This window comes from Myotis nattereri (genome assembly GCF_964212035.1).
Source record: "Myotis nattereri genome assembly, chromosome: 3".
Lineage (NCBI taxonomy): Eukaryota > Metazoa > Chordata > Mammalia > Chiroptera > Vespertilionidae > Myotis > Myotis nattereri.
The window spans coordinates 47435703-47463455 of record NC_138077.1 but is presented as its reverse complement, the minus strand read 5'-3'; the positions used below and the strand labels follow the sequence as shown (position 1 = coordinate 47463455).

Genomic DNA, 27753 nt, shown 5'->3' with positions numbered 1-27753 from the left:
AATGAGTTCTATGGTTCTTATTTCATGGGAGCAAAACTGGAAAGAACATTATAAAATTATCATGAATCATTGGCCTAGAGACCTTAAAGATCACTTATTTTAACCCCTTTCATGTTTCATAGGATCAATTGAGGCTCTGAGGGGGAAAACAACTTTCTTTCAAGGATGCACAAAAAACAGAAGCCAGTATAAAGAGTAGAATTCAGATTTTCCCATTCCTAGCTCAAAATAGAGTCTTCATGTTGCATTTTTAAGGAGTCATATTCACTTAACTAGGATTACCAAGGGCCAATGCTCTTCTTTATTAGAGTGAATGAACTAAAAAAAGAGTTTTCCAATCCCACCCTGCCTCTCCATGCCCACACCCATTCCAATCACCTCCCAGCACTCTGCTGCCTCCACTTCTTAACCTAAAATATTTCTCAAGAACTCAGGTGAACTTTGCAGGTCTCTTAGTTTGGAGTAAAATGCTATAGCGTCAAGATGTACATATGATTTTAATCCCCTAGAGCTATTTCCATCATCACTGATAAAGCCTTGTGTTTATATAATACCTTTCCCCAATAAGCCAAGGGTGATTTATGAACATTATCTCATTACACAATAAGTAATTATCCTAAGAGATAAGTGGGCAATTTTATTTGCTTTATACACTGAATCAGACTCATTCCCCAGCAATTCCAGAGACAGTCTTTAGTTTAGAGTAAAAGCTTTCAAACTAATTTTAACTATGAACCCCTTCATTCTCTAATGAATGCCAGTGCAGTGACAGGTAACTCTAACTTCTCCAAAATACCATAACTCATCTACATCTAAATACAGAATTAATCTCGTCAGTGGCTCAGACTGTGTTAGCTTGTTTATAGTTCCTCAGAGGTACCAGGTTCCCTCCTTCCTTTGTGCATATCCCTCCTCTACCCAAAATATTCTCTCCATAACCTCCTTCACTTTGTCAGCTCTTACTCATCCTTCCAATTCCAGCTCCAGAATCCCTCCCTCATAGAAAACTGCCTTGATCTTCACCCTCCAATTTGGGTCTAAATCCCGTAATAAATATTCTGATATCTTGCATGTGGTAGGCTACCTCCCAGATGACCTCCAATAATGTCTACTTTCTGACAGTCATGCCCTTTGGTGATAGCCTCCCTTAGTATGAGGTGCATCTAGTGAACAGAAGTGACAGAGGTGATGAGCTGTCACTTCCACAATTAGGTTAACTGAAGATTGTGGCTTCTACCTTTCTCAACTTTTCTTGCTATTTCTTGATTTCTCCTTTGCTCCCTCTTAGAGAAGCCAGTAGCCATGTTGTCAGTAGCCTTAGAGAAGGGATATGTTTGGCCAAACTCCAGTGAGGACCTGAGCCTGCCCACAACTACACCAGTGAGCTTAAAAGTGATCCTCCCTTGGTTGAGTTTTGAGATGTCACAGCCTCAGTGACACCTTCATTGAAGTTTTGGAGAGATCCCGAAACAAAGAATGCAGTTAAGTCATACCCATCCATATTCCTGACTCTGAAACAGAAACAATAAATGTTATTTTACAGTACTACGTTTTGAGGTAACTTGTTACGTGGCAATAGATAATTCACACACTTACTATATCTCTTCTTCAAAACACCATCATTGTTGTAATTTTATTTTATTTTTATTTTTTTAAAATATATTTTATTGTTTTTTTACAGAGAGGAAGGGAGAGGGATAGAGAGTTAGAAACATTGATGAGAGAGAAACATCAATCAGCTGCCTCCTGCACACCCCCCAATGGGGATGTGTGCGCAACCAAGGTACATGCCCTTGACCGGAATCGAACCTGGGACCCTTCAGTCTGCAGGCTGGCGCTCTATCCACTGAGCCAAACCAGTTAGGGCTGTTGTAATTTTATACATAGTAGTATGATTATTTGATTGTTGTCTTTGCCCTCCTGATGGTGAGCTCCATGATAGAATAAACTCTCTTTAGCACAACTCTCTTTAGCACAATTGTATCACAATACTCAGCACAGCAACTGGTGATTCAAATGCTTAATAATGTTGGTTGTATGAGTAGTTTCTCCCAACCATCATCTTTTCCCATAGCCTATCAGGCACACTACACAATAAAACAAAGTTCACCTTCCACTTGGAGGCTCCCTATCCATCCCTCCCTCTCCCATACTAGAAAACCCAATCCAGTCATCACATGCCAGAAATTCTACTTCAGCCAAGTCTTCTCACACCCACCATGCCCTCCTTTAATCACCCATTGGCCCTATTCAGGTTGTTATGATTTCCCAACTTTACTATTAGAAAATCTCTTCCATGGTCAGCTCTTTCCCACAGTTTCTGTTTTCTCCAAGACATTTCTAATAGTGTTACTACCCTTATCTTCCTGAAGCAAAATGCTAATTCTTTTAGGCAACTCCCCCCAAACTTTCAACATCTCATGCCCTAGTATAACTAAAACCCCAAATCCTCATATTATTATTCTTCAAAACCATTCAGAAACATCCACCATACTTTCCCAGCAACTAGGACCCCGCACCTTGGAGGCCTGGCATGATCATACTGCCTGGGCGTTTGTCTACTTATATATGGACCTCACTGCTCCTTCCAATCTCTCTTTCCAAATTCTGCTCATTCTATAAAAACCTGCTCCTATCACCCCTTCTCCATTATATCTCCCAACACCTCCCAGTAGAAATTATTTCTCCTTCTCATGTGCCCATGACACTGTTGACTTTCCACCAAAGCACTAACCAAATCCTGGTCAAAGCATGAGTGTGTGTGTGTGTGTGTGTGTGTGTGTATGTGTGTGTGATCCCTTAAGCTTGTGAACATCTCAGGGATAGAATCCATGTCTCCTGACCTTGTCATGTACAAGACCAGCCACCTGGCCAAGCTCAGAAAAGACTTGTGAATTAATCAGATCACTACTTGGAAAGAACATACCTGTAGGGAGCCACTTTTCATTTTCAGAATGGTGCTAGGAGGGCGGATTATTAAATCAGTGGCTTTTCTTTTTTAAGCAAAGACCACAAACCGCTTTTGAAGCCAAGAAAAAGATGTGATTGGAGGCAAATAAATCAGTACCTTTAATCCTCCACTGAGTTTGGAAAAACAACAAAATGCCCGCTTCCACCAGATCATTTCTTTTTAATTAAAAGTTAGCCGGATTCTTTTAAAGGGCTTAATTTTCTGGTCAAGTCAACAAAAAGGAACCAATGCCATCCACCACCTCCCCTGTCTTCCCATCCCCATTCCTGGAGTTAGGCAACCCTTGGGGGCGGCATACATTTCAGCTGTTTGCTCTGCGCTCATAATTAGATTGTCTAGACAGGAGATGTTGCTGGAGTGATAGAAAATATTTTACAAGGTGTTCTGCAGAAGCACTCTTATAACAGTGATTAGAACACACTGACAGACGCGAAGCCAGCAGAATCAGCCTGGGCCACGAGCCGATTTCACCCAGAGCAAAGCAGAGGCCCTTTGAAGCTCTTGTCTGAGGATCAGAGGCCAAATTAGAAGTCTTGGGGGCACAGAGCAGCTTCCTGACCTTTGGGTCCCAGGGAGCAAGGCTGAGACTATGGAGTAATGTCTGGAATGCCCTCCTTCCCACCTTCAGGTGTCAACAGGGGGCGGCTCCTAGCTGCTGTTTTCGCCAGCATCTCTACAGAGAGGCTGGTGGTGACCACCACAAGCAGTTTCTGAGGCCTCACTTTTGCAGCATTGCCTGTCCATTAAATTTGCAGAATGCAAATTTTAAAATGGAAAGATAAGTGTGTGACATCTCACAGGAAGACATTTCTCGGCCTGACCTTCGCTCTCAGCTTTTGTTAGCAAATCAGTGTGTAAACAGCAATATTTTCCAGCAGAAAACATTTAGAGACATTTTTTTTTTCCATAGGAGTAATTGATTAGGTAAATCATTTAGCCCTCTAAGATGAATGACTTTTGGAAAATTGCTATACCAATAGAGGAGTATCACAAAAGCACAGAGTTTGAAGTCCAATAAAACCCTTAGAAATTTTTAAAATAAGGAAGCTGAGAGATTCAGCAAGGAGAGGAGAATTATATTAAGAAAGTGGATGAGGATCTAGGTCCCTGGTGCTTACATCAGTAAACCAGTGTCTTTCTAACAAACCTATTATAAAACCTTGCCTCCTCTAAATACTTACTACATAACAGACACTTTTCTAAGCATTTTATATGTATTATCTCCTTTAATCCTCAACACAGACTGAGACAGATACCGTTACCCTCTCCAGTTTACAGAGGGGACTGAAGCCAGGACTGTGGTCTGATTGTTGTAGGTCACTAGAAGCAAATCTAGGACTGGCCCCCAGGAGGCCTTCAGACCTGCTCTCTAAACATAAGACTACCTCCTCAACACAGAGCTCAGATGGGAACAGAGCTAAAGAGAGGGGGGCCCATTTACTCTGAAAAACTAAAATGCATTTGAGGATTTGGGAATCAGGTGCATGACAAAGGGAGGATTTGAAATCAGATAATCTCCTGTTTCAGACCCCACCACCATCTATTTACATGATTACAGACAAATCACCGGATGACTCAGAGTCACAGCTTTCTCATCATTATCTAGTGTGAACATATTAAAAAATAGGGGGCAATGTGATTTGACAAGTAAATAGGAATTTTTAGAACTCTAAGTGAAAACTTACTTTATTTTCTCAATTTGCAATTTATAAAACACTTTCACATCCATCATTTAAATCTACAATGAACTGTATGATAGACCTGGCAGAGATGTTCTATTACTGACATTTTATAGATTGAATATTGAGAGCTCAAGTAAAGTGACTTGTCCAAATTTAAACAGCAAGATATTGATGTGGTTACAATTAGTTATAGCTCTACCCTTATGCTTAATTCTCATAGAAGCCTCATTTTCTTCTCTCTGTCCCACAGTTTGGATTATAAAATTAATTTTTAATTAAAATCTGGGAATGAGTTTAATTATAATAGAAATAAGATTTAGGGTTTGCATCTCAGATAAGGAAAGATAACAAAAGATAGGTACCAGCAACTAGTTACACTGGTGGATAAAACAGGCCTTTTACCATTTCCCGGTTTTGTCTATAGGGAATGTTCTAATTCTAGGAGAATCTGCCTTCATCGCACAAATAAATAATCCACAGCCTTTAGTTGTCTCTTGCCATTGTCTCTCTCTCTTTACACTGAGCCAAAGGCAAACAGTGAATAAAACAAAACAACTCTGTTTTGTAAGCACCAGTATGTGGGATAAGCTGGCACATGTTCTACTAAGTTCCAATAGTCTTCTTCGTGGCTTCTTAAGAGAAGCACAAGCTACATTAACAGAAGTTATCTTCACCCAGAGAGACAGAGAAGAGGAAAGAGGGTGACAAAACAGGTGGGATCATAGAGCAAAAGAGGGAAGGGAAATGAAGAGAGAGAAAGGGAAGATAAGGGAAAGGGAGAGACAGAGATAACATATTATTTATTCAAAAGAAAGAATACTGAACAAAGAATTGGAAAAACTGATTTTAAAACCCAGCTTTAATACTAATTACCTGATGGTTTTGAATCCCTGAACCCCTTTTGGCCTCACTTGTCTCATCTCTAACATGTAGTCAATCAGCCCTACTAATTCTTGCATGTTGAAGATCAATGGTACAGGGGAGGTAAAAAGCTCTTGGCAAACACTGCCAGTATTACCATCCACAGCTAGCGGGTGCTAATGTTAAATCATTGCTTTTTCTCATAACAAGGGGATTTGCTCAGACTGTGTCCAGGCTTTCCTCTGAAGTCAGTTTACGATTATTTAGCAGCTGATTTTTCCCTTGCCTCTTCCTCCTTTTTCTGACCTTTGACCTTATAATAGTGACTTAATATGCAACCAGGAAGGGCCAACTGACTTGGAAATAAAGATAACAATCAAATTAACCTACTTAGTTTCTTGTTAACAAAAGCTTTTATCTGGGAGAAAATCAGAACTTGTTAACACCTGATATCTTTGAGGCATATTACAAAGTGCTTTCAAGCTATCTCATTAGAGCCTTACAATAAGACTGTTAATGAAGCAGAATGACAACTAATATGAATGACGCTTTGATAGATGAGGAAGAGAAGTTAACTGTTGTAAAATTGTGACTGAAATCCAGGACTCTAATCCTAGTGCAAAACGCTACTATGAAAGTTTGCTAAAAAACTGAACAGAACATAAAAAAAACACCCCTTCACCACACTATGTTCCTACCTCCAGGGGCTCAGAGACAGCCTTTAACATTTAACAGTATGCCAGCTGCTGGCACAGGCTTTCTCATTCTAACCCCAGAATGCAGATCTGGATAAAGCCGCACAAGTTAATTAGGAGGGCTGGAATTACATCAACTCTCTGTGGTAATAATTGGGTGCCTCATGGGAAATAAAATAAAATATACCATAAAAATGAAATTTGTCTGGCAAAACTAATGCAGAAAGGGAAGTGAAGGATTTGAGAATGTGGGAATAGTGTGAAGAGTCACATTTCTTACTTTTTAGAGTGGAAGCTTAATATACACTATTAAGAAAAACATCAGAGGAAGTATATTATTTAAATAAGTAACCATTGAAGTAACTATAATGATAATTATAAACAACTTTAAAAAATGAGTGATGTAGGAGTTTTCATCTTTTTTTCAAGAAGATGAAAGAAGTGGGTTCTCATCAGTGTAAATGGGTTTATATTAGGGAGTCAGTAGATAACATTCAAAAAAGATAGGAATAAGAATGCTATGTTACGACTTCCAGTCAAGATGGCTGCATAGTTTAGACACAAAACTTGCATCTTCCCACAACCATATCAAAATTACAACTAAATTACAGAATAATCATCATTCAGAAATGCCTGAAATCTGGCTGAATGGAAGTCCTACAACTAGGGATTTAAAGAAGAAGCCATATGGAGACTGGTAGGAGGGGAAAGATAGGAACAGACTGGTCCCACGCTGATGTGTTGTGGATAAAAATCAAAAGGGATACCTCTGGCTGCAAAGGTTCCTCCTGAGGAGCAAGGGGTCCCAGCCCCACACTTGGCCCCTAAGCCTAGGGTTTCAGTGCTGGAAAGAGAAGTTCCAATAGCTTCCAGCTGTAAAAACCAGTAGAAATTGAGGCTGAGTAAGATGAAGTGTTACTAGAGTCCCAGGCAGTTCCTCTTAGAGGACACATGCTGATTCTCTGCCAAACAAATTGGTTGAGAAGCTCTCCTACCATGCTCCCACAGCTCTTTCCACCTCATATTTAACTATTTACTTGTCAGTTTTTCAAAATTAAGTAAAAATTTACTCAAAAATTTATTCCTGACTGACATAGATTAGGAATTCAATGATTGTTTGATGATTTCAACTGAGAGTTTCACTGTTCTCCCCTGGATTCTTTCAACTTACAGAGCTGAATTGAACTTATAATTGTTTTCCCTAAATGTCCCACCACCACTGCACCACTTTCCCAAGTTTTAAGACATCATACTCACTTGTCCAGGGACATCCCAGGAAAGGCAAACTTCCCTAAGCAGATGCGATAGACAGCATTCAAGGGAATTCGCTGCAACTGCACACAGCTGAGCATGATGAAGTCATACTTGCAGATCAAGAGAGTCTTATCTGTGATCACCAAAATCCTCTCCTTCTCATTGTTCCAGTGATCTATCCTGTAAGAGTCATCACAGAGAGTATATAGTTGATTGCATAAGCTTTCCAAGTTAAATATACTGGCATTAACTGAAACATCTTTAGTAACACAGAAAATAGTAAAGTTTGATCATTCAGTAAAAAGAGGAATACCATCTCCTCTCTCCCTCAGTCTGGCTCCATGACCAAGATCAGAAGAAAGGTGGAAGAGCTCAGGGAAATGTTTTATGGCCACCGGACTTAGAGATGGTTACCAATGATGGGATCCATTAGGGGAATAATAAGTTTGTATCATGTTGGCAGTCAACTGATTCATGCTCCTCCTTATCTTTCCAGTTCTGTAGGAAACCTTCATGAAAGCACATCTTCCTTCAAGGACACCAAACATATCTCCTTGTTCTAACACAATCTGCACTACAAATATTACTCACTAGGCACTAGTTTATGCTAATCTCCAAAGATCATATTGCTGACTGGAAATAAAATGGGAACTTGAACATAGGTCCACTGATCCCCATCACTATTTTAAGGTCATCCATCCTATCATATCTTATAGTAGAAACAGAGTAAAATGAGTGAAGTGGGATACTTATGAGCCAAGGACAAACTAGACATTAAATAACTATTTATTGAGTTGATTTGCTTCAGACTTAAAAGCCTTTCAGGGCATGCATGGAAAATTCTGAGTGTTAAAAATCTGTCAAAAAGAGAACAAGAAGTAATCAAAGCAATGGCATCTGGTTAAAAGAAAATGAACACGGTAAAAAATTTCTCTCACCCACAGCCCCTTTGCTGTATGTTTACTATAGCCTTTAGTACATAGCACTTCATGACTTTTATTAGAATTGTTTTAACACATGTTTTGTCTTCCTTAAGATACTAAAAAAAAAGTGATTTGTAATTGATTTACATCTAAATCCCCAGTATACAGAATCAATCTAATAAAAGATAGTATGAGCACCCCACTCCCATCCACAGTAACCACAGTGCTATTCATAAAATACAGAAGGAAAAAAATCACTCCCTGTTCACCTTATTAAATAATCTCCTTTCTATCCTAGGATCAAATCCAAGTTATCTAATTGGACTGCAGATCCCTGAATGGTCTGGCCCCTGCCCAGCATCATCTCACAGCAGGATGAGAAAACTCTTTGTCCAAGTCATGGTTCACATGCCTCATCCAAAGACGATTTCACAAACTCCTATATAAACTTGGCCCCCTATTACACTCTCTTAAAGCATCCTGATCTTTTTTTCTTTATGGTACATACTATCATTTATAAGAAGGAATTCTATGTAAAATTTTTAGTAACAGGTACCACATGGACACTGACAAATCAGAATGGACACCATAGTACAGACGGTAGAGCAATGGCCGTGAGAAGGTCTGAGTATCACCCATGTGTGTGTGTGTGTGTGTGTGTGTGTGTACTTTTCATGAGGGCAAATGGAGACATGACTAGTATTAATCTCATTAGTTTGGGGAGATAATTAAGGGACCTGATTCTCAATCGGTGTCCTAAAAGTTAACTGTTATTATCACTGTCACGGAACTAAGTCACTAAATAATTTTGAGTAACTGAAATATATGCTATTCCTCGGTATATTTTAAGGAAAGATGAGCAGGAAAAATTGAGGAATTAAGGCAATGGGGGGAGTAATAGGAGGAGATATGAAAGAGAGAAAAAAGGATAAGGATAAAGAAAAAGAAAAAGAAGAAGCAAAGAGCCAAGATGGCGGCCAATGGGATGGCAGGCTGCAAGATAGTGTGTGAGTGAGAGAGAGAAAGGAGAGTGCGTGGATGTGAGGGGAATGTCTGTATTTGTGAGTGAGAGAGACCTATATTCCACAGAACTGTTGGGGACTGGGGGACCAGGCTCCCCTGGCGGGGCAGCCTCTACTACTGCTGAAATCATTCCCAGAGAGACTAGCTCTGCCTCAGAGACCACGCCATCTTGAAGGGGAGAGTGGCATTGATTGGAAGCCCAGCCTTACATTCAACTGAGGAGACTTTGGATACCTCCTAGGATCCTGCAACCATAATGCCAAGGGACCAGCTGCCTAAGCTGTGAACCCATGAACACTGAGACTCCAGTCTCCCAGGCCATGGGCACCTAAAAAGTTTGTTCAGGGGGAGACAAAGTGGTGCTGAATATGCGGACAGGCCCTGTGCCTTCTCACAGAGCAGATAAAAGGAACAGCTGAATCAAATAACACCCACCTGGAACTGGCAAATTAAACACAGCTGGTGAGGCAATCCTTGGCTGGAAAGGTCAGAGATCTCCTGGAGAGAGGTGAGATCTGGGATCCAGGCTGGAGGGAGAAACTCGTGCAGTGGGGACTAGAGCCTCAGAGGGAAACAGTGCCCCACCAAATCTGCGGCTCTTGGAGTCAGTTTAGCTCTTGAACGTGGAAGGGGTCCACAGGGCTGCTGGCAGAAGGGGACTTTAGATACAAGTCCACAGCCATGGGAAAGTGTGACCAGAAAGGCAGCCTGAAGTTCTATACCAGCCATGCAGTGCCGGGGAAAAAGACATGAGTCAGCGCAGCACCTTTGTTTTTTTAACCTCCTTCCTTTTGCTTGCTAAGTCTAGTACATAGGATCTTACAATCAAAAACACTCACCGAGACTGCAGGGGAAAGTTGTTTTTGTGGAAACTGGGCATCAGAATAAGGAGAGATGAGCAGGAAACTAGTTCTGGGTCAGTCTGTCCCTCCAGTCCAATATTAAGTGTGGCAGGGAAAGAAGAGTCTAAACACTGCATAGAGGGGCCATTTAGTCCCAGAAAATAATACAGAAACACCACCACCCAGCGGTTGTGTCAGAAATTGACTCTTGTGTAAATACAACTGAAGGCAGACAAAGAAACAAAGTGAGCAGAGAGATCCCGCCTGCTTGAAAACAGGGTTGTGGCTTATGACGCAGAGGAGCAATGGATCACAGGGAACTTCAACACTGTGCTGACTACCTGACAGGAAACAGATATGCCAGGCAAAACAGTAGAGGAAGTGAACGACCTTCACTACCTCACTTTTTAATTTTTTTTATCTTTTACTTAAGAAACTAATGTTTTTTCTCACTTGATTTTTTTATTATGACATTATTGTTTTTAATTATTATTATTACTACTATTATTTTACCTTTTTTAAAGTTTTATTTTATTTTTGGATTAGTGTTCTACATTCTATTTTCATTTTTATTTTAGCATTATTTTACTCTATATCAATTTTTCTTTTATGCCAACACTCTCTTTCTAACTTTTCCCTCTTTTCATCTTGTTTATTTTACCCTGTTTCTGCTTTCATTTTTCTCTATTCTTTCTTTTTACTCCCTGTTAAAAATTGATCTTACTCAAAAATCTAATTTCCTCACCCCTGCTCCAAGTCCAGGCACAATTCTCTCTTCTCTTTCTTCAATAGCCATTTTTTTCCTTTTTCTTTCTTTCTATCTTGTTATTGTTCTTTTTTTGATTGTTAGTTTTGTTTTTGTTTTTCCCTTTCTTCTTTTTTTTTTCTTCTGTTTTTCCACTTCTCACTTGTTCTCTTCTTCTACTAATAGCTTAATTAATTCCAATCACCAACTCAGGCCTATCTATTCTCTATTATCCTTTTCCAATAATAGATGAATACATAGATTAAAGAAAGGGGAAATATATATATATATACATATATATATATATATATATATATACACACACACACATATATATATATATAATTATATATATATAATTTTATTTTATATATTTTAACATATATATATATAATTTTCATATATATATATATATATAAATTTCTTTTCTCTTTTTTTTGGATTTTGTTTTTGACATTTCTTCTTATACACTCATTCTCTTTCTACCTCCTCTATGCTGAATTTTGGCCATTTCCCCATTCATTCAATTCCTTGACCTTACCTTCTGGAAATAAGCTCTGCCTCTTCAGATTCAGCTGGCTGGGTGTTTGTTGTTTGGGTGTTTTTTGTTTGCACTTTTTGGATTAGTTGTTGTTTGTTGTTTGCATTCATCTCAGGGTGTTTGTTGTTTGCATTTTTTGAATTAGTTGTTGTTTTTTAAAATTTTCTCCCCATATACATATATTTTCCCCTTCCTTTTCCTTCCCTTTCTCTTCTCTTACATTTTTTTTCTTTTCTCAATATCATTTTTGCACTGTTTTCTCTCCCTTAATTCTCTTTTCTCTGGTGGTCACCTTGTTTGGGGTCATTGGTATTGTGAATATATTTGTTTGGTGCCCTGTGCATTGTCTTGTCATGTTGTATTTTGTGCCTTTAAGTCAATGCAGGAAAGAGAGCTACATAACCAGACACCCTGAGAGGAGCAAACATGGGGAGACAAAGAAACAGCCCCCTTTCATACGAAAGAAAAGGAGGAACCACCTGAAAAGGAAGTAAACAAAATGTAGGCAAGCAATATGTCAGAAAAAGAATTCAGAGCAATGGTCATAAGGATGCTGAAAAGGATAGAAGACAAATTCAACAACATGTGTAAAAACCAAGAGGAAATGAAGAAGAACAAAGAAGAAATGAAAAATGACATTGCCACAATAAAGAACACAATAGAAAGCATCAACAATAGACTATAAGAAGTGGAGGACTGCATCAGTGAGCTAGAAGACAAGGTAGGAAAACATACCCAAGCAGAGCAGCAACTGGAAAAAAAAAGAACTTAAAAAACAGGAGAGCCTAAGGGAACTTTCAGACAACATGAAACAAAACAATATCCACATCATAGGGGTACCAGAAGGAGAGGAAACTGAGCAAGGAATAGGAAACATGTTTGAAGAAATAATGAGAGAAAACTTCCCTGATATTGGGAAGAAGAAAAAACTCACACAAGTTCAAGAAGCACACAGAGTCCCAAACAAGATGAACCCAAAAAGACCAACACCAAGACACATTATAATTAAATTGGCAAACACCAATGACAAAGTAAGAATCTTAAAGGCTGCCAGAGAGAGACGGAAAGTTATCTACAAGGTCTCTCCCATCAAACTATCAACTGATTTCTCAACAGAAACACATCAGGCGAGAAGAGAATGAAATATAAAAAGTCATGCAAAGCAAGAGTCTGAATCCAAGAATATTGTACCCAGAAAGGCTGTTAATCAAAGTTTAGGGTGAAATCAGGAGCTTCACAGACAATAAAGGACTAAGGGAGTTTATTACCCCCAATTCAGCAATGCAAGCAATGCTAAAGGGACTGCTGTAAAAAGAAGAAATAGGAAGGGAAGAAGGAACACCGGCATAAAGAATAAAAATGGCAACAATTAATTACCTATCAATAATAAACAAATTAAATGGATTAAATGCCCCAATCAAAAGACATAGGGTAGCTGAGTGGATAAGAAAACATGATCCATATATCTGTTATCTACAGGAAACCCACCTCAGAAAAAAGGACTCACACAGACTGATAGTGAAGGGATGGAAAAAACTACTCAGGTGAATGAAAATGAAAAAAGAAAAAAATTGGAGTTGCAATACTTTTATCTGACAAAATAGACCTCAAAGTGAAGGCCATAACAAGAAATAAGGAAGGCTACATCATAATTCTAAAGGGAGAAATTCACTAAGAATATATAACTCTAGTAAACATATATGCACCCAATACAGGAGCACTCAAATACATAAAACAAAAAACAAACAAACAAACAAAAAAACTCCTGGAGAATATCAAGGGAGAGATTGATAGCAATACAGTCATAGTAGGGGACTTTAATACCCCATTTACACCACTGGATAAATCCTCTAAACAAAAAAATCAACAAAGAAATATCAATCCTAAGTGACTCACTAGATCAGACAGAATTAATGGACATCCTCAGAACATTTCACCCCAAAGCCACAAAATATACATTCTTCTCAAGTGCACATGGGTCATTTTCAAAGATAGACCACATATTGGGACACAGGCAAAGTCTCTTCAAATTCAAGAAGATAGAAATAATATCAAGCATCTTCTCAGATCACATTGGCATAAAGTAGAAATCAACTACAATAAAAACAATTTAAAAAATCAAACACATGGAGGCTAAATAGCATGCTATTACACAATGATTGGGTTACCAAAGAGATCAAAGAAGAAATAAAAAGCATCATGGCAACAAACGACAATGAAAATGCAACAATCCAAAATCTATGGGACACAGTGAAAGCAGTCTTGAGAGGAAAGTTCATAGTTCTACAGGCCTGCCTCTAAAAACAAGAAAAAATGGTAATAAATTATCTAACCTACAACTCAAAGGGTTAGAAAGAGAGCAACAAGAAAAGCCCAGCATAAGCAGAAGGAAGGAAATAATAAAGATCAGAATGGAGATAAATGACATAAAGACCAATAAAACAATACAAAAGATCACCAAGAACTGGTTCTTTGAAAGCATAAACAAGATTGATGAACCTCTAGCCAGTCTAACAGAGAAGCAAAGAGAGGGGACACAAATTAGCAAAATCAGAAATGAAAGAGGTGAAGTAACAACCAATCCCACAGAAATACAAAGGATTATGAAAAAATACTATGAATAACTCTATTCCAACAAAATGGACAACCTAGATGAAATGGGCATATTCTTAGAAAAATACAAGCTCCCAAAACTCAGTCAGGAATAATAATAATAATAATAATAATAATAATAATAATAATAATAAAACCTGAGTAGGCCAATAACTACCAAAAAAAACTGAGGCAGTGTCAAAAATCTTCGAGCAAACAAAAGCCCTGGTCTGGATGGCTATACAGGGGAGTTCTTCCAAGCATTCAAAGAAGAACTAAACTCTATCCTCCTCATACTATTCCAAAAAATTCAAGAGGTAGGCACACTTAAAAGCTCTTTCTATGAAGTCAACATTACCCTTATTCCAAAACCAGATAAAGATACCACAAAAAAAGAGAACTACAGGCCAATATCCTTGATGAACATAGACACTAAAATCCTTAACAAAATTCTAGCAAATTAGATCCAGCATTACATTAGAAACATCACCATGACCAAATGAGATTTATTCTGGGGATGCAAGGATGGTACAATGTCTGCAAATCAATAAATGTGATACATCACATAAACAAATTGAGAGACAAAAATCACATAATCATATCAATAGATGCAGTAAAAGCGTTTGACAAAATCCAACATCCTTTCTTTTTTAAAAAAAATATATATTTTATTGATTTTTTACAGAGAGGAAGGGAGAGAGATAGAGAGTTAGAAACATCCATGAGAGAGAAACATCGATCAGCTGCCTCCTGCACATCTCCAACTGGGGATGTGCCCGCAACCCCGGTACATGCCCTTGACCGGAATCGAACCTGGGACCTTTCAGTCCACAGGCTGACACTCTATACACACTGAGCCAAACCGGTTTCAGCTCAACATCCTTTCTTGATAAAAACTCTCAGCAAAGTGGGAATAGAGGGATCATACCTCAGCATAATGAAATCCTTATATGACAAACCTACAGCCAACATCATACTCAATTGGCAAAAACTAAACTCATTTCCCCTGAGAACAGGAACAAGACAGGGATGCCCATTTTCACCACTCCTGTTCAATATAGTACTGGAAGTGCTATCCATAATGATCAGACAAGAAGAAGAAATAAAAAGCATCCAAATTGGAAAAGAAGAAGTAAAACTGTCCTTATTTGCAGATGACATGATACTATACATATAAAACTGCAAAGAATCCATCAAAAAATTACTAGACCTAATAAATTAATTCAGCAATGTAGCAGGATACAAAATTAACACTCAAAAACCTATGGCTTTTTTATACACCAATAATGAATTCACAGAAAGAAAAATGAAAAAAAAAAAAAAAAAAAAAAAAAAACAATCCCAATTACCATTTCACCAAAGAAAAAAAAATTAAGATACTTACGAATAAACTTAACTAAGGAGGTAAAAGACCTCTACTTGGAAAACTACAGGATATTGAAAAAGAAATAGAGGAAGACATAAACAAATGGAAGAGCATACCATGTTCATGGATTGGTAGAATCAGCATTATTAAAATGCCCATACTACCCAAAGCAATCTACATATTCAATGCAATCCCCATTAAAATACCAATGGCATACTTCAAAGACCTAGAACAAACTCTCCAAAAATTCATCTGGAATAAAAAATGACCCCGAAAAGCCACAACAATCTTGAGAAAGAAGAACAAAGTTGGAGAGATCACAATACCAGATTTCAGGCTATATTACTAAGCCACGATTCTCAAAACTGCCTGGTACTGGCACAAGAACAGACATATAGACCAATGGAACAGAACAGAGAACCCAGAAATCGACCCAAGCCAAATATTATGCTCAATTAATATTTGACAAAGGAGGCAAGAGCATACAATGGAGTCAAGACAGTCTCTTCAATAAATGGTGCTGGAAAATTTGGTCAGATAAATGCAAAAAAAAAAAAAAAAGGTAAAAAGAAAGAAACTAGATCACCAACTTACACCATACATAAAAACAAACTCAAAATGGATAAAGGACTTAAATGTAAGACAGGAAACCATCAAAATCCTACAAGACTCCATAGGGAGCAAAATAGCAGACATATGTAGTCACAATATCTTTACTGACATAGCTCCTAAGGCAATGGAGACTAAGGAGAAAATAAATAAATGGGACTATGTCAAAATAAAGAGCTTCTGCACAGCAAAAGAAACCATCAACAAAACAACAAGAAAGCCCAATACATGGGAGAACATATTTGCCAATGATATTTCAGATGAGGGTTTAATCTCCAAAATTTACATAGTACTTATACAACTTAATCAAAAGAAGATAAATGATCCAATCAAAAAATGGACAAAGGATCTAAATAGACACTTTTTAAAAGAGGACATATTGAAGGCGGAGAGACATATGAAAACATGCTCAAAGTCACTAATGATCTGAGAGATGCAAATCAAAACAACAATGAGATACCATCTCACACCTGTCAGAATGGCTATTAACAAATCAACAAAGGACAAGTGCTCATGAGGATGTGGAGAAAAAGGAACCCTCATGCACTTCTGGTGGGAATGCAGACTGGTGCAGCCACTGTGGAAGACTGTATGGAGTTTCCTCAAAAAGTTAAAAATGTAACTCCCATTTGACCCAGTAATCCTGCTTCTAGGACTATATCCCAAGAAACCAGAAACACCAATCAGAAAGGATATATGCACCCCTATGTTCATAGCAGCACAATTTACAATAGCTAAGATTTGGAAACAGCCTAAGTGCCCACTAGCAGATGAAATACTATGCCACTATAAAAAAGAAGGAACTTTTACCATTTGTAACAGCATGGATGGAACTGGAGAGCATTATGCTAAGCGAAATAAGCCAGTCGGAGAAAGATAAATATCACATGATCTCACTCATATGTGGGATATAATGTTCAACATAATTTGATGAACAAGAATAGATCCAGAGGCAAAAGGCGGGGAGGGGGTGGGTTATAGAGCAACCAAAGGACTGGTATGCATGCATATTAGTGTAACCAATGGACACAGACACTGGGGCAGTGGGAACTTGCCCGGGGTGGGAATAGCTTGGGTGTGTGTGTGGGGGGGGGGTGTCAAGCGGGGGAAAAAAGGAGTTATATGTAAAACTTTAGTCAATAAATACATTTCAAGAAAAGAAGAAGCAGAAGAAGGAAGGTAAAAAGGATAAGATCATTGATGGAGGTCCTATCATATGTTGGCTGTTATGTATGTATAAGTATTACCTCTACACCTCCCTATAACCCTTTGAAGAAAGTTATTATCTAAAGTCACTTAGCTAGAACATGCTAGTAGACTTAGTGGTGCAGTCTGAGAGATCTGATTTAAATCTTGGTTCAAAAGTTTCCATCCACTCCAACAATACTATAATATTCAACCTCTATTCACTGCGTGAAGGAGAGAATTCTTAATGATCTTTTTAACACTCTCATCTTAGTCAGAAGGAGAAGGGGACTCTGCACTGTGTTATCAGATATCTACATAAAGTTCTGTAAATAAATTGAATCTATTTAGCAGTAAGTTATGAGCTGCTACTTAATAAACCAGACTTGTTTTTAGTCTAAAAAAACACAGCTTTTGGTTGAATGGTTTTATTGAAAATGTCAGCACGCCATAATGAGATTTATTTTAAAAGGTAAAGGATTTAGGGGAAAAAGAGAATTCTTTTTAGGAACACAGAGTGCTCTGCTTTGACACAGGCTGCGTAATTTACATGTCGGGAAAGTCTGAATTCAAGTAAACACGCAAGCTTATAAATAGTTTGGGGCCACCATCTCTTGCTCCTAGGTGGTGTACTTATTTATTTATACTTTAACACACCAGTTTTTTTCCAAAGAACTCATGAGGAAAACACTGAATTTCATATTCCTAATATTAACATAATTGAAGTTTTGCTGGTGGTAATATCCAGCACAAATATAGTAGAAATAACAATAATATACTTTGTACAGCATCTGGGGATTTGCAAAGTCCTTAAATAACAATGCTCTCATTTAATTCCCACAACAACCCTTTAGGTAGATGTTATAACCCTCATTTTAAACACAATGAAACTAAGGTCCAAAGTGACTTGCCAAATGTTTTACACCTAGCAAGCAGTAGTGCGGGGACCTTAAATAGGCATTGAGATACCAAATTTAGCCATAATGTTGGCTTTTTCTCCAGATTGTTCACTTCCAAATAGATGACCCTTCACTATGATGCAAAAATGCAGTAAAATTCACCTCTGAAAGAGGTGGTGTGATAATATGTATCACTCCTAGAATTGTTCTCTCTGGGAAACTTCTCCCCAGGAAAACACTCATGACTGTCTTTCCCAAACCTTGTCCTCATCCAGTGTTTTCTCTCTTGGGGAGGAACCCTCCTTCCATTCAGTTATGCAAGCTGGAGATGTAGGAGTCATTCTGGATTGATCCCATTTCCTCACCTCACATGCCAAGTCGTAAACATTTTACTCCTAAAATATCTCTCAAAACCACACATTTCACTCCTCTGCCTTCACCATCCTGATCTAGTCTTCCTTCATCCCCTGTCTGGCCTCTCTCTAGGCTTGGGCCACCAAGCTCCTAGACCTGCTTTACCTGCCTCCGCTCTTGTTCCCTTCCAACTTCTTCAGCATATTGCAATGAGGTGGACCTTTTGAAAAGCCACATCTGGTCTTTACCTCCCCATTCTGGCTTCAACATTTCAACAGCTATGCAAACACACTTCAACTGATATCCCGGATTCTTATGGAAAAAGAAAAAAATTCTTACCCTGGTCTAAGAGGCTCTGCAGGGTCAGGCCCTACCTACTTCTACAACCTCATTATAGGCCAAGTCTCTTCACTCCATTCTCCTTGATTTTGTTTCAATCTTGTATTTCACATGCCTACTCCTGCTAAAGGGCTTTGAAACAAGATGTTCCCTCTGCTAGCAATAATTTTCCTTCTCGTCTTTACCTAGCTAACTCCTGTAGTGGTGAGCTCAATTATTACTTACTCAGGCAGGTGTTCCCAGATCTCTGTGACTACCTCTCTTATTTCTAATATACACTTTCATGCCACCTCACATTTCTCCTTCATAGTACTTATCCTAGATTCAGTTTTATAGTTATCTATATGATTAAGTAATGTCCGTGTCCCCTTCTATACTGTAAACTCCACAAAGATGGAATCATTTCTTACCATTGTGTAGTAGGTGTTCAAAAAATATTTCTAAAATGAACCAAAAAAAGAATGAACAATCCTTGTGCTATGCAACCTAAAAGCCTTGGCTCATAGGGGAATCTTTTCCTGAGGATTACACACTAAAATATTCCCCCATAAAATAGCACATTAAAAAAATCAGTAACATTGGGGAAATGCTCAGTCCCTAATAATGAGAAACAGGATACAAAATGTTACCTTCAGCATACTTTCAATTTTGTACCAACAACCAAAATTACACATTTTCTGTGTGATAAGATTTCAAATGATTTATTTTTTTTCATGCTTTTATGATCCAGGTTATTTTTTTTTACAATAAACATATACTACTTTAATGATAAAAATATATTTTTTAAAATAATAAATTTCAGCTAACCTTCAAGTTCTCAGCTTAAATAATTGCTCTTTCATGAAACCTCACCCTCACCTTCTCCCCATACCCCCACCAACTAGATGTAGCCTGTCTTTTCCTTTAAATACACATGCTTTCATCAGTGCCTCAGTTGTGATTCTAATCACAATCTTGTCTATATGATAGTGATTTCTGTGCTTGTCCTATCATTCGCCCCACATTTGATATCCATATGGCACCTTAGTCTTATCTGGGTCCTCTCACTGTGCTCAGTACAGAGCAAAAGAGAGAACAGGGTCTTAGCAAGTGAGCAGAGCATGGAATAAAAACTAGAACTATAAGATTCATTCCCTCTGTTGCGGGATCCAATCTCTCCTGGCATAGGGCTTGCCACATCTCCTCTCCCCACCGGTGTTCCTCAGCACTGGTGTCATTTCCCTTCTTGACAAGGAAGGGACCCCATTTCCTTTATATACAAGGAACCTAGGATCTCTGTGAAATTTGTAGCTTCCTGGAATGACAACAGTTTCGCCAGCAGAGGGCAACAGCGAACTAACAATGACAGAAGGACTTATGAGCAAGTTTCCAGAACCTCCACCCAGTTTCTCTAACCATCCCAGATGCCTTCCCAGAGGTTCCAGCCTTACACCTAACAATACTTTCAGTTGCTCTTTTAAGGCTGTCAAATCAATTTGTGGTTTGGAAATTATTTTCTTCCAAAAATATGTTTTTCTAGTATTATTCTCCCCCACACATACACACATGCACACACATACACATGGGTGCACACAAACATACACACACCACTCAATAGAGACATCTTCCCTGATATTGACTGGAGGGACTACCTGATTGACAAATCAACCTCCCTTTGTGTGCCCCTCCAGACTGTTAGCATAGTCTAGCTCTTGATAGAGGCAGACAGTATCTTGGCTAGCCAGGAATTAGCAACCCAGGAGAAAAACACTGAATCATTCATTCCACACATATTCCCTGACTACCCATTGGGTTCCAAGCCCTGAAGAGAATCCAACTTGGGTTTGCTCTTCAAACACTAACTAATGAAAAATGCATGGTATTAAAGCAAAGCAATTCCCCCCCCCCCCCCCACCCTGTCTGTGTTAAGCGACGACTTATAAAACCTTTGGCTAAGTAATCCACATGCAATTCTTTCAGTCATTTAGTTACTCTTTCCCTAAGCCTCTCTGATTTATTTAAAATAGAGGACCTTCAAGTAAACAGTATTCTAATAAAAACATGATGTCCATAAACCTTCCCTGTTCCCAGGTCCCCTGACTTGACTTCCTGTGGTTTATTTTTGCTCCCTACTCCCCCAAGTAGCCAGTCATGTGCCAGATTCTGTGCTAGGTACTGAGGATACTGAGAAGAACATTCTACACTTAAGGGATACATAGTTCTTTAAGATGAGAGATGAAATCCCATAGGGAAGAGCTAATGTGGCACCCAAAGGTGAGATGAGACTTGATAATGGTAACACAAGTCCACAGGCTCAGGTCTCCAGGTTTCCAGTCCATTGCTCACAGAGCTGAAGCAAAGGAACCCCAGGCACCTACCTAGTTGATGCCCTTGAATAAAGTACTCATCAACACTTCATTTTCTGCTGTTTGGTGAGTGTTGGAAAAACACAAATTACAAAGTAAAAATGATTCTTTGGAATGTACATCAAAAACATGTCTCAGTATTATTTATTAATTTATTCAACACTTCTGTAATGTGTACCTCTATAGGACAGATAAAATGTTCCCATAAAACATAGATAGGATGAACCTAGAAACATCCATTTATATATCCATAAAGAATATTTTTTTCAGGTAAAAGAAATGTTATCATGAAATTTCTTATTGTTCCAGTTGATTGCAAATTTTTTTTTTAAAAAAATGGTCAGTGCTCTCTCAAAGGGGTTTATGAATTTAAATACATATATTTAAAGTTACCCTTTAAAAGGAGGGTAGCACCCAGGAAGATTCCAATTCAGGATTGCTAAGATGGGGTTCCAGACATCTATATTCTCTTAAAAGCTATCCATGTGATGGTACTAAGAGGTGAGGTCTTTGGGAGGTGATTAGGTTTAAATGATGGGATTAGTACCCTTATAAGAAGAAAAAGAGACACCAGAGCTTCCTCTCTTCAGGATGTGAAGACACAATAAGAAGACAAGCTAGGAAGTGAGCCCTCTTGATCTTGGACTTCCCAGCCTCGAGAACTGTGAGAAATAAATATCTCTTGCTTAAGCCACCAAGTCTATGGTATTTTGTTATAGCAACATCAGCTGACTGATACCGGACATTAAATTATTCTAAATAACTTAGCCAGGATTCATCCAAGGTAAATTTCACTTTAGACCCTAGAGCTTTCTACTTTACCAAATTGCCATCTATTAGGAAGGTAATGAATTCTCTTCAAGTCATCGATAATATTGCTGAGTGCCTATTAAAGATATTATATAGGTTCTCATGCTATGAAATTATCTACAATTGTCTCTGTCTTTAAAAAACTTATAGTCCAATATGGGAGAATATAAGTAAACTAGAGGCTGAGTACATGAATTTGTGCACAGGTAGGGTCTGGCCAGCCTGCCCCTATCGGAGCCAATTGGGCCAGGCAGGCCAGGGGGAGGGAACATGGGAGGTTGGCCGGCCGGCCCTGTCCCCTGGTCAAACTCCCAGTTGAACTCTCAGTCCAGGGGACAATTTGCATATTGGCCTTTTATTATATATGGTTGAAAATTATGGTATAGCATGATAAATAATAAGTAGAAATTTGTACACAGTGCTATGGAAGTCACAATTAATGGCTAACATTTAATGCTTACTTTGTATGAGTTTTTTTTTTTTTTTTTCTCTAAGTGCTTCATATGGATTATGTCATTTATGCTCGCAGCATTTTCCAGTGAAACCATCTGGGCCTGGAGAATTCTTCTGGGAGTAGGTTTTAATTACAAATTCAATTTCAGAACAGTTATAGGGCTATTCAAATTATCTTCTTCATGTTAGGTGTGTTGTGGTAGTTTTGTGTTTTGAGAAATAGGTCCATTACATCTAAGTTGTCCACGTTATGTGTGTAGAGTTGTTAGCTATAATCACTTATCTCTTTGTTGTTTGTGGGGACTGTGGTGATACCCCTATTCATTTCTAATATTGGGAATCTGTATGTTCCCTTGTCTTTTTTGGCAACTTTGATAAAAGCTTGTCAATTTTATTAAACTTTTTAGAGAACCAGCTTTTTGTTTCATTAGTTTTCAGTATTGTTTTTGTTTTTTCATTGATTTCTACTCTTATTTATATTATCCCCTTTCTTCTTCTCACTGTGGGTTTCTTTGTTATTCTTTTTCTAGCTTCTTGAAGCAAGAGCTTAGATTGTTGTTTTATTGACTTTTCCTTGATTGATTTGAGCACTTTTCCTTTAGTGCTATAAATTTATCACTCAGGACTGCTTTAGCTGTATCCCACACATTATAATATTTTGAATTTTTATTTAGTTTATTTAGTTCAGCATACTTTTTATTTCTTTTAAAACTCTTTCTTTGACCCCTGGGTTATTTAAGAGTATTCTGCTTTGTTTCTAAGTGTTTGGAGATTTTCCCTTTATCTTTCTGTTATTAATTTCCTGTTTGCTCCCAGTATAGTCAAAGAACACACTCTGTATGATTTGTTTGTTCCAATTTGGTGAGGTTTGTTTTGTGGCTCAGGATATGTTGGATCTTTGTTTATGTTCTGTGGGTGCTTGAAAAGAACATATGTTCTGCTGATATAGGATAAAGTTCCCTGTGAATGCTAATTGGGTCTTGTTGAGTTCTTTTAAATCCTTACTCACTTTCTGCCTATTTGTCATATTGACAGAATGGTGTTGAAGTTTCCAACTACAATCATGGGTTTCTCTATTTCTCCTTTCAGTTCTATCAATTTTTATTTTACAATTTTATAGCTCTGTTGTTTCGCGCCTACACCTTCAGAATGGCTCTGTCTTTATGGTGGATTGACCCCTTTGTTAGTATACAATTCCCCCTCTTTGTCTGGTAATTTTCTTGGCTTACGAAGTCTACATTCACACAGCATATCATTTCAAAAGTCACAGCAATTCCTAGACTTTGTAATTCTTTCTACTAAACAGGCCAAGAGGCACCCTCCTTTTCACATCCATTACTCCTTCTAGACACACCTTACCTTCCCACAACGGGGTATTTGGGGACAACATAAGAAGCCCAAAGAGTTGAGATAGTTTACTATTTGTGAATCAGGTGGCATGTTTATTCATAAGAGTTTATAATAGTCATTTGTATAATAGCTGTAGAGGCTAAAATGTGTTGATAGCCTCAATATTAAGATTGAGGTCTTATTTGTTTTCTTTAATAAAACGCACATTGGCAGATCCCTAAATAATTAAGATTAAGTTTAAACTATTGCAAACTCTTTCCAGAACTGACTGATTTTCTAAAAATGTCAATATTCTATTTGATACCTTTCAGTAACTTAAGAAAAAAATGCCTATAGTGGTTACAAAGAAAACATAAAGGGAGTGGTGTGCTGTAAATGGTAAACACATTCTAAAATAATGGTAAGGATGACAATGCCCTGATTTCATTTCTTTGGCATAAAGTTCCCTACCCTAACTGAATTCAATATACCAGTGTGAGGTCACTGGACATGTGGTTGGAAGAAATGTATATAGTTGGCTCTTACATGCAGGTGAGCTCACCATATAGCACTGCATCATGGGAGGGAAGAGGGGCCCATACAAGGCAACAAGGACTGGCAAGATATTGGCAAAACAAGAAGACAGACCCTATCTAAAAGTATTCAAATGGCCTATAGACCCCCAATTTGTGATTCCAGGAAAAAAAAATGATCTAAGTTCTTTAGCCTGGTATTCAAAATTCTTATCTTTCTGGCTCCTTTCTACCTTTCTAGCTTGTTGCTAGGCCTCTCACTTAAAATATAATGTTTTTATTGATTTTAGAGAGGGGAAGAGAGAGAAAGAGAAACATTGATGTGAGAGAGAAACATGGGTCAACTGCCTCCTGCACGCCCCCTACCAGATCAAGCCTGCAACCCGGGCATATGCCCTGACAGAGAATAGAACCAGAAACATTTTGGTGCATGGAAAGACAATCAACTGAGCCACACAGGGCAGGGCTAGGTCTCTCACTCTTGATCACCATGATCTAGCCACACTGAACTACTTATGGTTCCCTGAGCCTGTGTCCATTACTCTGCACAATATATTCTTCCCTCTGCATGGAATGTTCTTACTCATATCTTTTTAGAAATTTCTCTTCTGCTTGTAATCTGTCTATACCCTTTGTCTAACTCAACAGTACAGACCCAGTGAGTTCTGTGTTCCCATAGAGTCATTTGCAGGACTGTTGATCAGCATGTATTATATTATGCTGTGAATCCATTTACATGTCTTCCTTCCCACAAGACTGAACACTCCTTGAAGACAGTAATCTTATCTTATTTGCATCTGTATTTTCATCAGTGAGGGTGGAGTCTGGCTTATTCAAGAAGCTTGGCAAATATTTAAATGAATGTATGATGAGTAAATGTGAATAAATAATAATAATAAAAGCTAACTCTTATGTGGCACGTACAATGTGGCAAAAGCTGTTTTATTGCTAAGTATTTTACATATATACTAAATTTAATTCTTAAATTAATAACCCTCTTTATATCCCCATTTAATAAATGACAAAATGGAGGCCCAGAGGATATAAGATATTTACACAATCAAGGTCACATAGCTAATAAATGATGAAACTGGGCATTTAGCTGCATTAGACTTTTTTCACGTCTTGGATCTTTCTAACTCTTCCCTAATTGGTAGCAGTCTTGGGAAAACAAACACTTCCAAGTACGTTTGTGACTGCAGTAACTAAATGCCCTCACTGTCCTATAACTCAGGTCACTCAGGGACCATTAGCTATCTGGATGAAGCTGCTGCCATGGGGAATTTATAGAGAAAAGCAATGTGTTTAATTAAGTGGTTGTCGAAAACACCCACCCAGTATAAATGGATTCTGGCAATGAATGTGCTTTTCTTGCTGCCAGAGTCCTGCCACAGGTCATTAACATCTTGATAGATCTGAGGCACTTCTCAGCCTGAGTGCTTTCACCCAAGGACAGAGGAAGTCTCTTTGGGCTTTGGGCTGCTTGGAGGACCAGGGAAATAGAGGCAGAACTTCATGGATAGATCCTACTCATGTCAATGAAAGACTTCAAACAGTAGATGTCTCTATCAGAATTAAATTCAAGTCAAGTCCATGATAGGTTCTGAAACCTACCACTGTACTAAGCACTGGGAGATGGGCACAGATGGGCCTGGACAAAATCAGGCCCTGGCTCAAGAAATACCTTCCTCACAATGTGCATATGAACTATACTATAAAGTAAAGCAGGAGCACAAGAAGGGAGAGACAATTATTTTGGTTGAATTATTATTGAAAGGCTTTCTGGATAAAACATTCCTGAAGGACAGGAAAGATCTGGATGAACAGAAAAGAGAGAAAGGCATATAAAACAGAGCAAATGGGGCAAGTGCAGTGATGGGGTCAAGAAATTGTGTCAGGAACTTCTGGGAAACAGCAGGAAGTTCAATTGTCACTCCATGACATGCAGGGTCTTGCAGATGAACCAAAAGGGTATGCAGGCAATGAGAACACACTGAAGTCCTCGATGCATGAGAGTGATCTGGAAAGTGCTTCTCACATTTTAGTGCACATAGGAACTGGAGATTTTGTGAAAATTCAGCTTCAGGCTCAGTATGTCTGGGTGTGTCCTGAGGGTCAGCATTGCTAATAGGTTCCTAGATGCTGCTGATTCTCACATGTTGAGTCACAAGCATCTACAATACGTAAATAAAAGTATGCAAAAAGTATGCAAAAACAATTTAGAGTGTTAACTTAATTTTCATAGATGTTTATTATTCATGACTAAAAGGATAAAAATCCCTGATTTCTGGTTTTTTTAATAATTATTTTTTAAGAGTATAAGTAGTAATATTTTTCATTACAAATATAGGTCAGTGTTCCTTATAACAGAATTGGACTATGACAAGATAAGTGCGATTGGCCTTACCCATTAGTGACATCCACCATCCCTTACACGTATCTGACTTTTTTGGTTAATTCTAGAAAAAGACTGGATGAAGTCAAATAAACAGCCAAAGGCAGAGCATGCTCTGGAGAGAAAAAGGTGTCTGAACCTGTCCAGTGAATCTCTGACCCTCCTCTTTGCAAATAATAGACAATCAACAAAGAAACCAGACACAGGCACAAAGATCATTTACCCAATTCAAACTGCCCTGATCACTATGTCGGGGGATGAAATCATCACAAAAGGCAGCAAGAACAGTGCAATAAGATCACAACCAGACTGGTTGGGAGGTCACAGGAGTCAAGCCCTCCTGTGACCCTTAATAAGCGGTTGCCCTTACACAGGTCATTTCATCCCTGGGTTTCTTCATCCATAAAATGAAGCCAATAGTTTCTCCTTGCCTTCTCCTGTGGGTCTGTATGAGGATCACATGTGAGAGCAGGTGTGAAAGCAATCACATGCAGTGCTGCTTTAGGGATCAGTGTACTTAAAGAGGCCTCTCCCCACACCTGAAAAATAGTTCACAGTCACCTGTTCCTCAGTGTCCCTTTGTCTCCCAGAATGCCTTTCTTTTTACTTAAACATCTAAGATGGAACTTTTATTCTGGGGATTTTTATAAATTAAGCAGAGATGCTCGGCATACTGCTCCTTACCCCAACAAGCCCAAGAAACAGAGTTCTGAGCTTATACAACATGCTTCTGTCAGAGGAACCACACACTACAATTTAATAGGAGGCACACATGAAATCTTTGCACAATTGCTAAAGGACTATTTTAGCAAAAGTCGGGCCAGCATAATGCATTACAGCCCTACCTGTGCTACTTAAGAGCTGTGTTACTCTTCTGAATCTTGATTTCCTCATGTGTAAACTGTAGGTAACATTTCCTACTTCAGATGATTGCTATGAAGATGGACTTAAATGAAGAAGAGCACTTTTTAAACTATAAAGTGCAATAGAACTATGATTTATTGTGT

At 38.3% G+C, this 27753-nt stretch overlaps 1 protein-coding gene across 1 annotated transcript in view; it reads right to left on the bottom strand.

The window, feature by feature from the left end:
• The window catches only part of TPRG1 (tumor protein p63 regulated 1), a gene marked incomplete at both ends in the record, with an annotated part of 97549 nt that overhangs the window by 53928 nt on the left and 15868 nt on the right, over positions 1-27753 (bottom strand). Inside the window, one exon of the mRNA XM_081087026.1 lies at positions 7467-7643. Coding sequence (XP_080943152.1) covers positions 7467-7643 — 177 coding nt within the window. The remainder of the gene's footprint in view (positions 1-7466; positions 7644-27753) is intronic.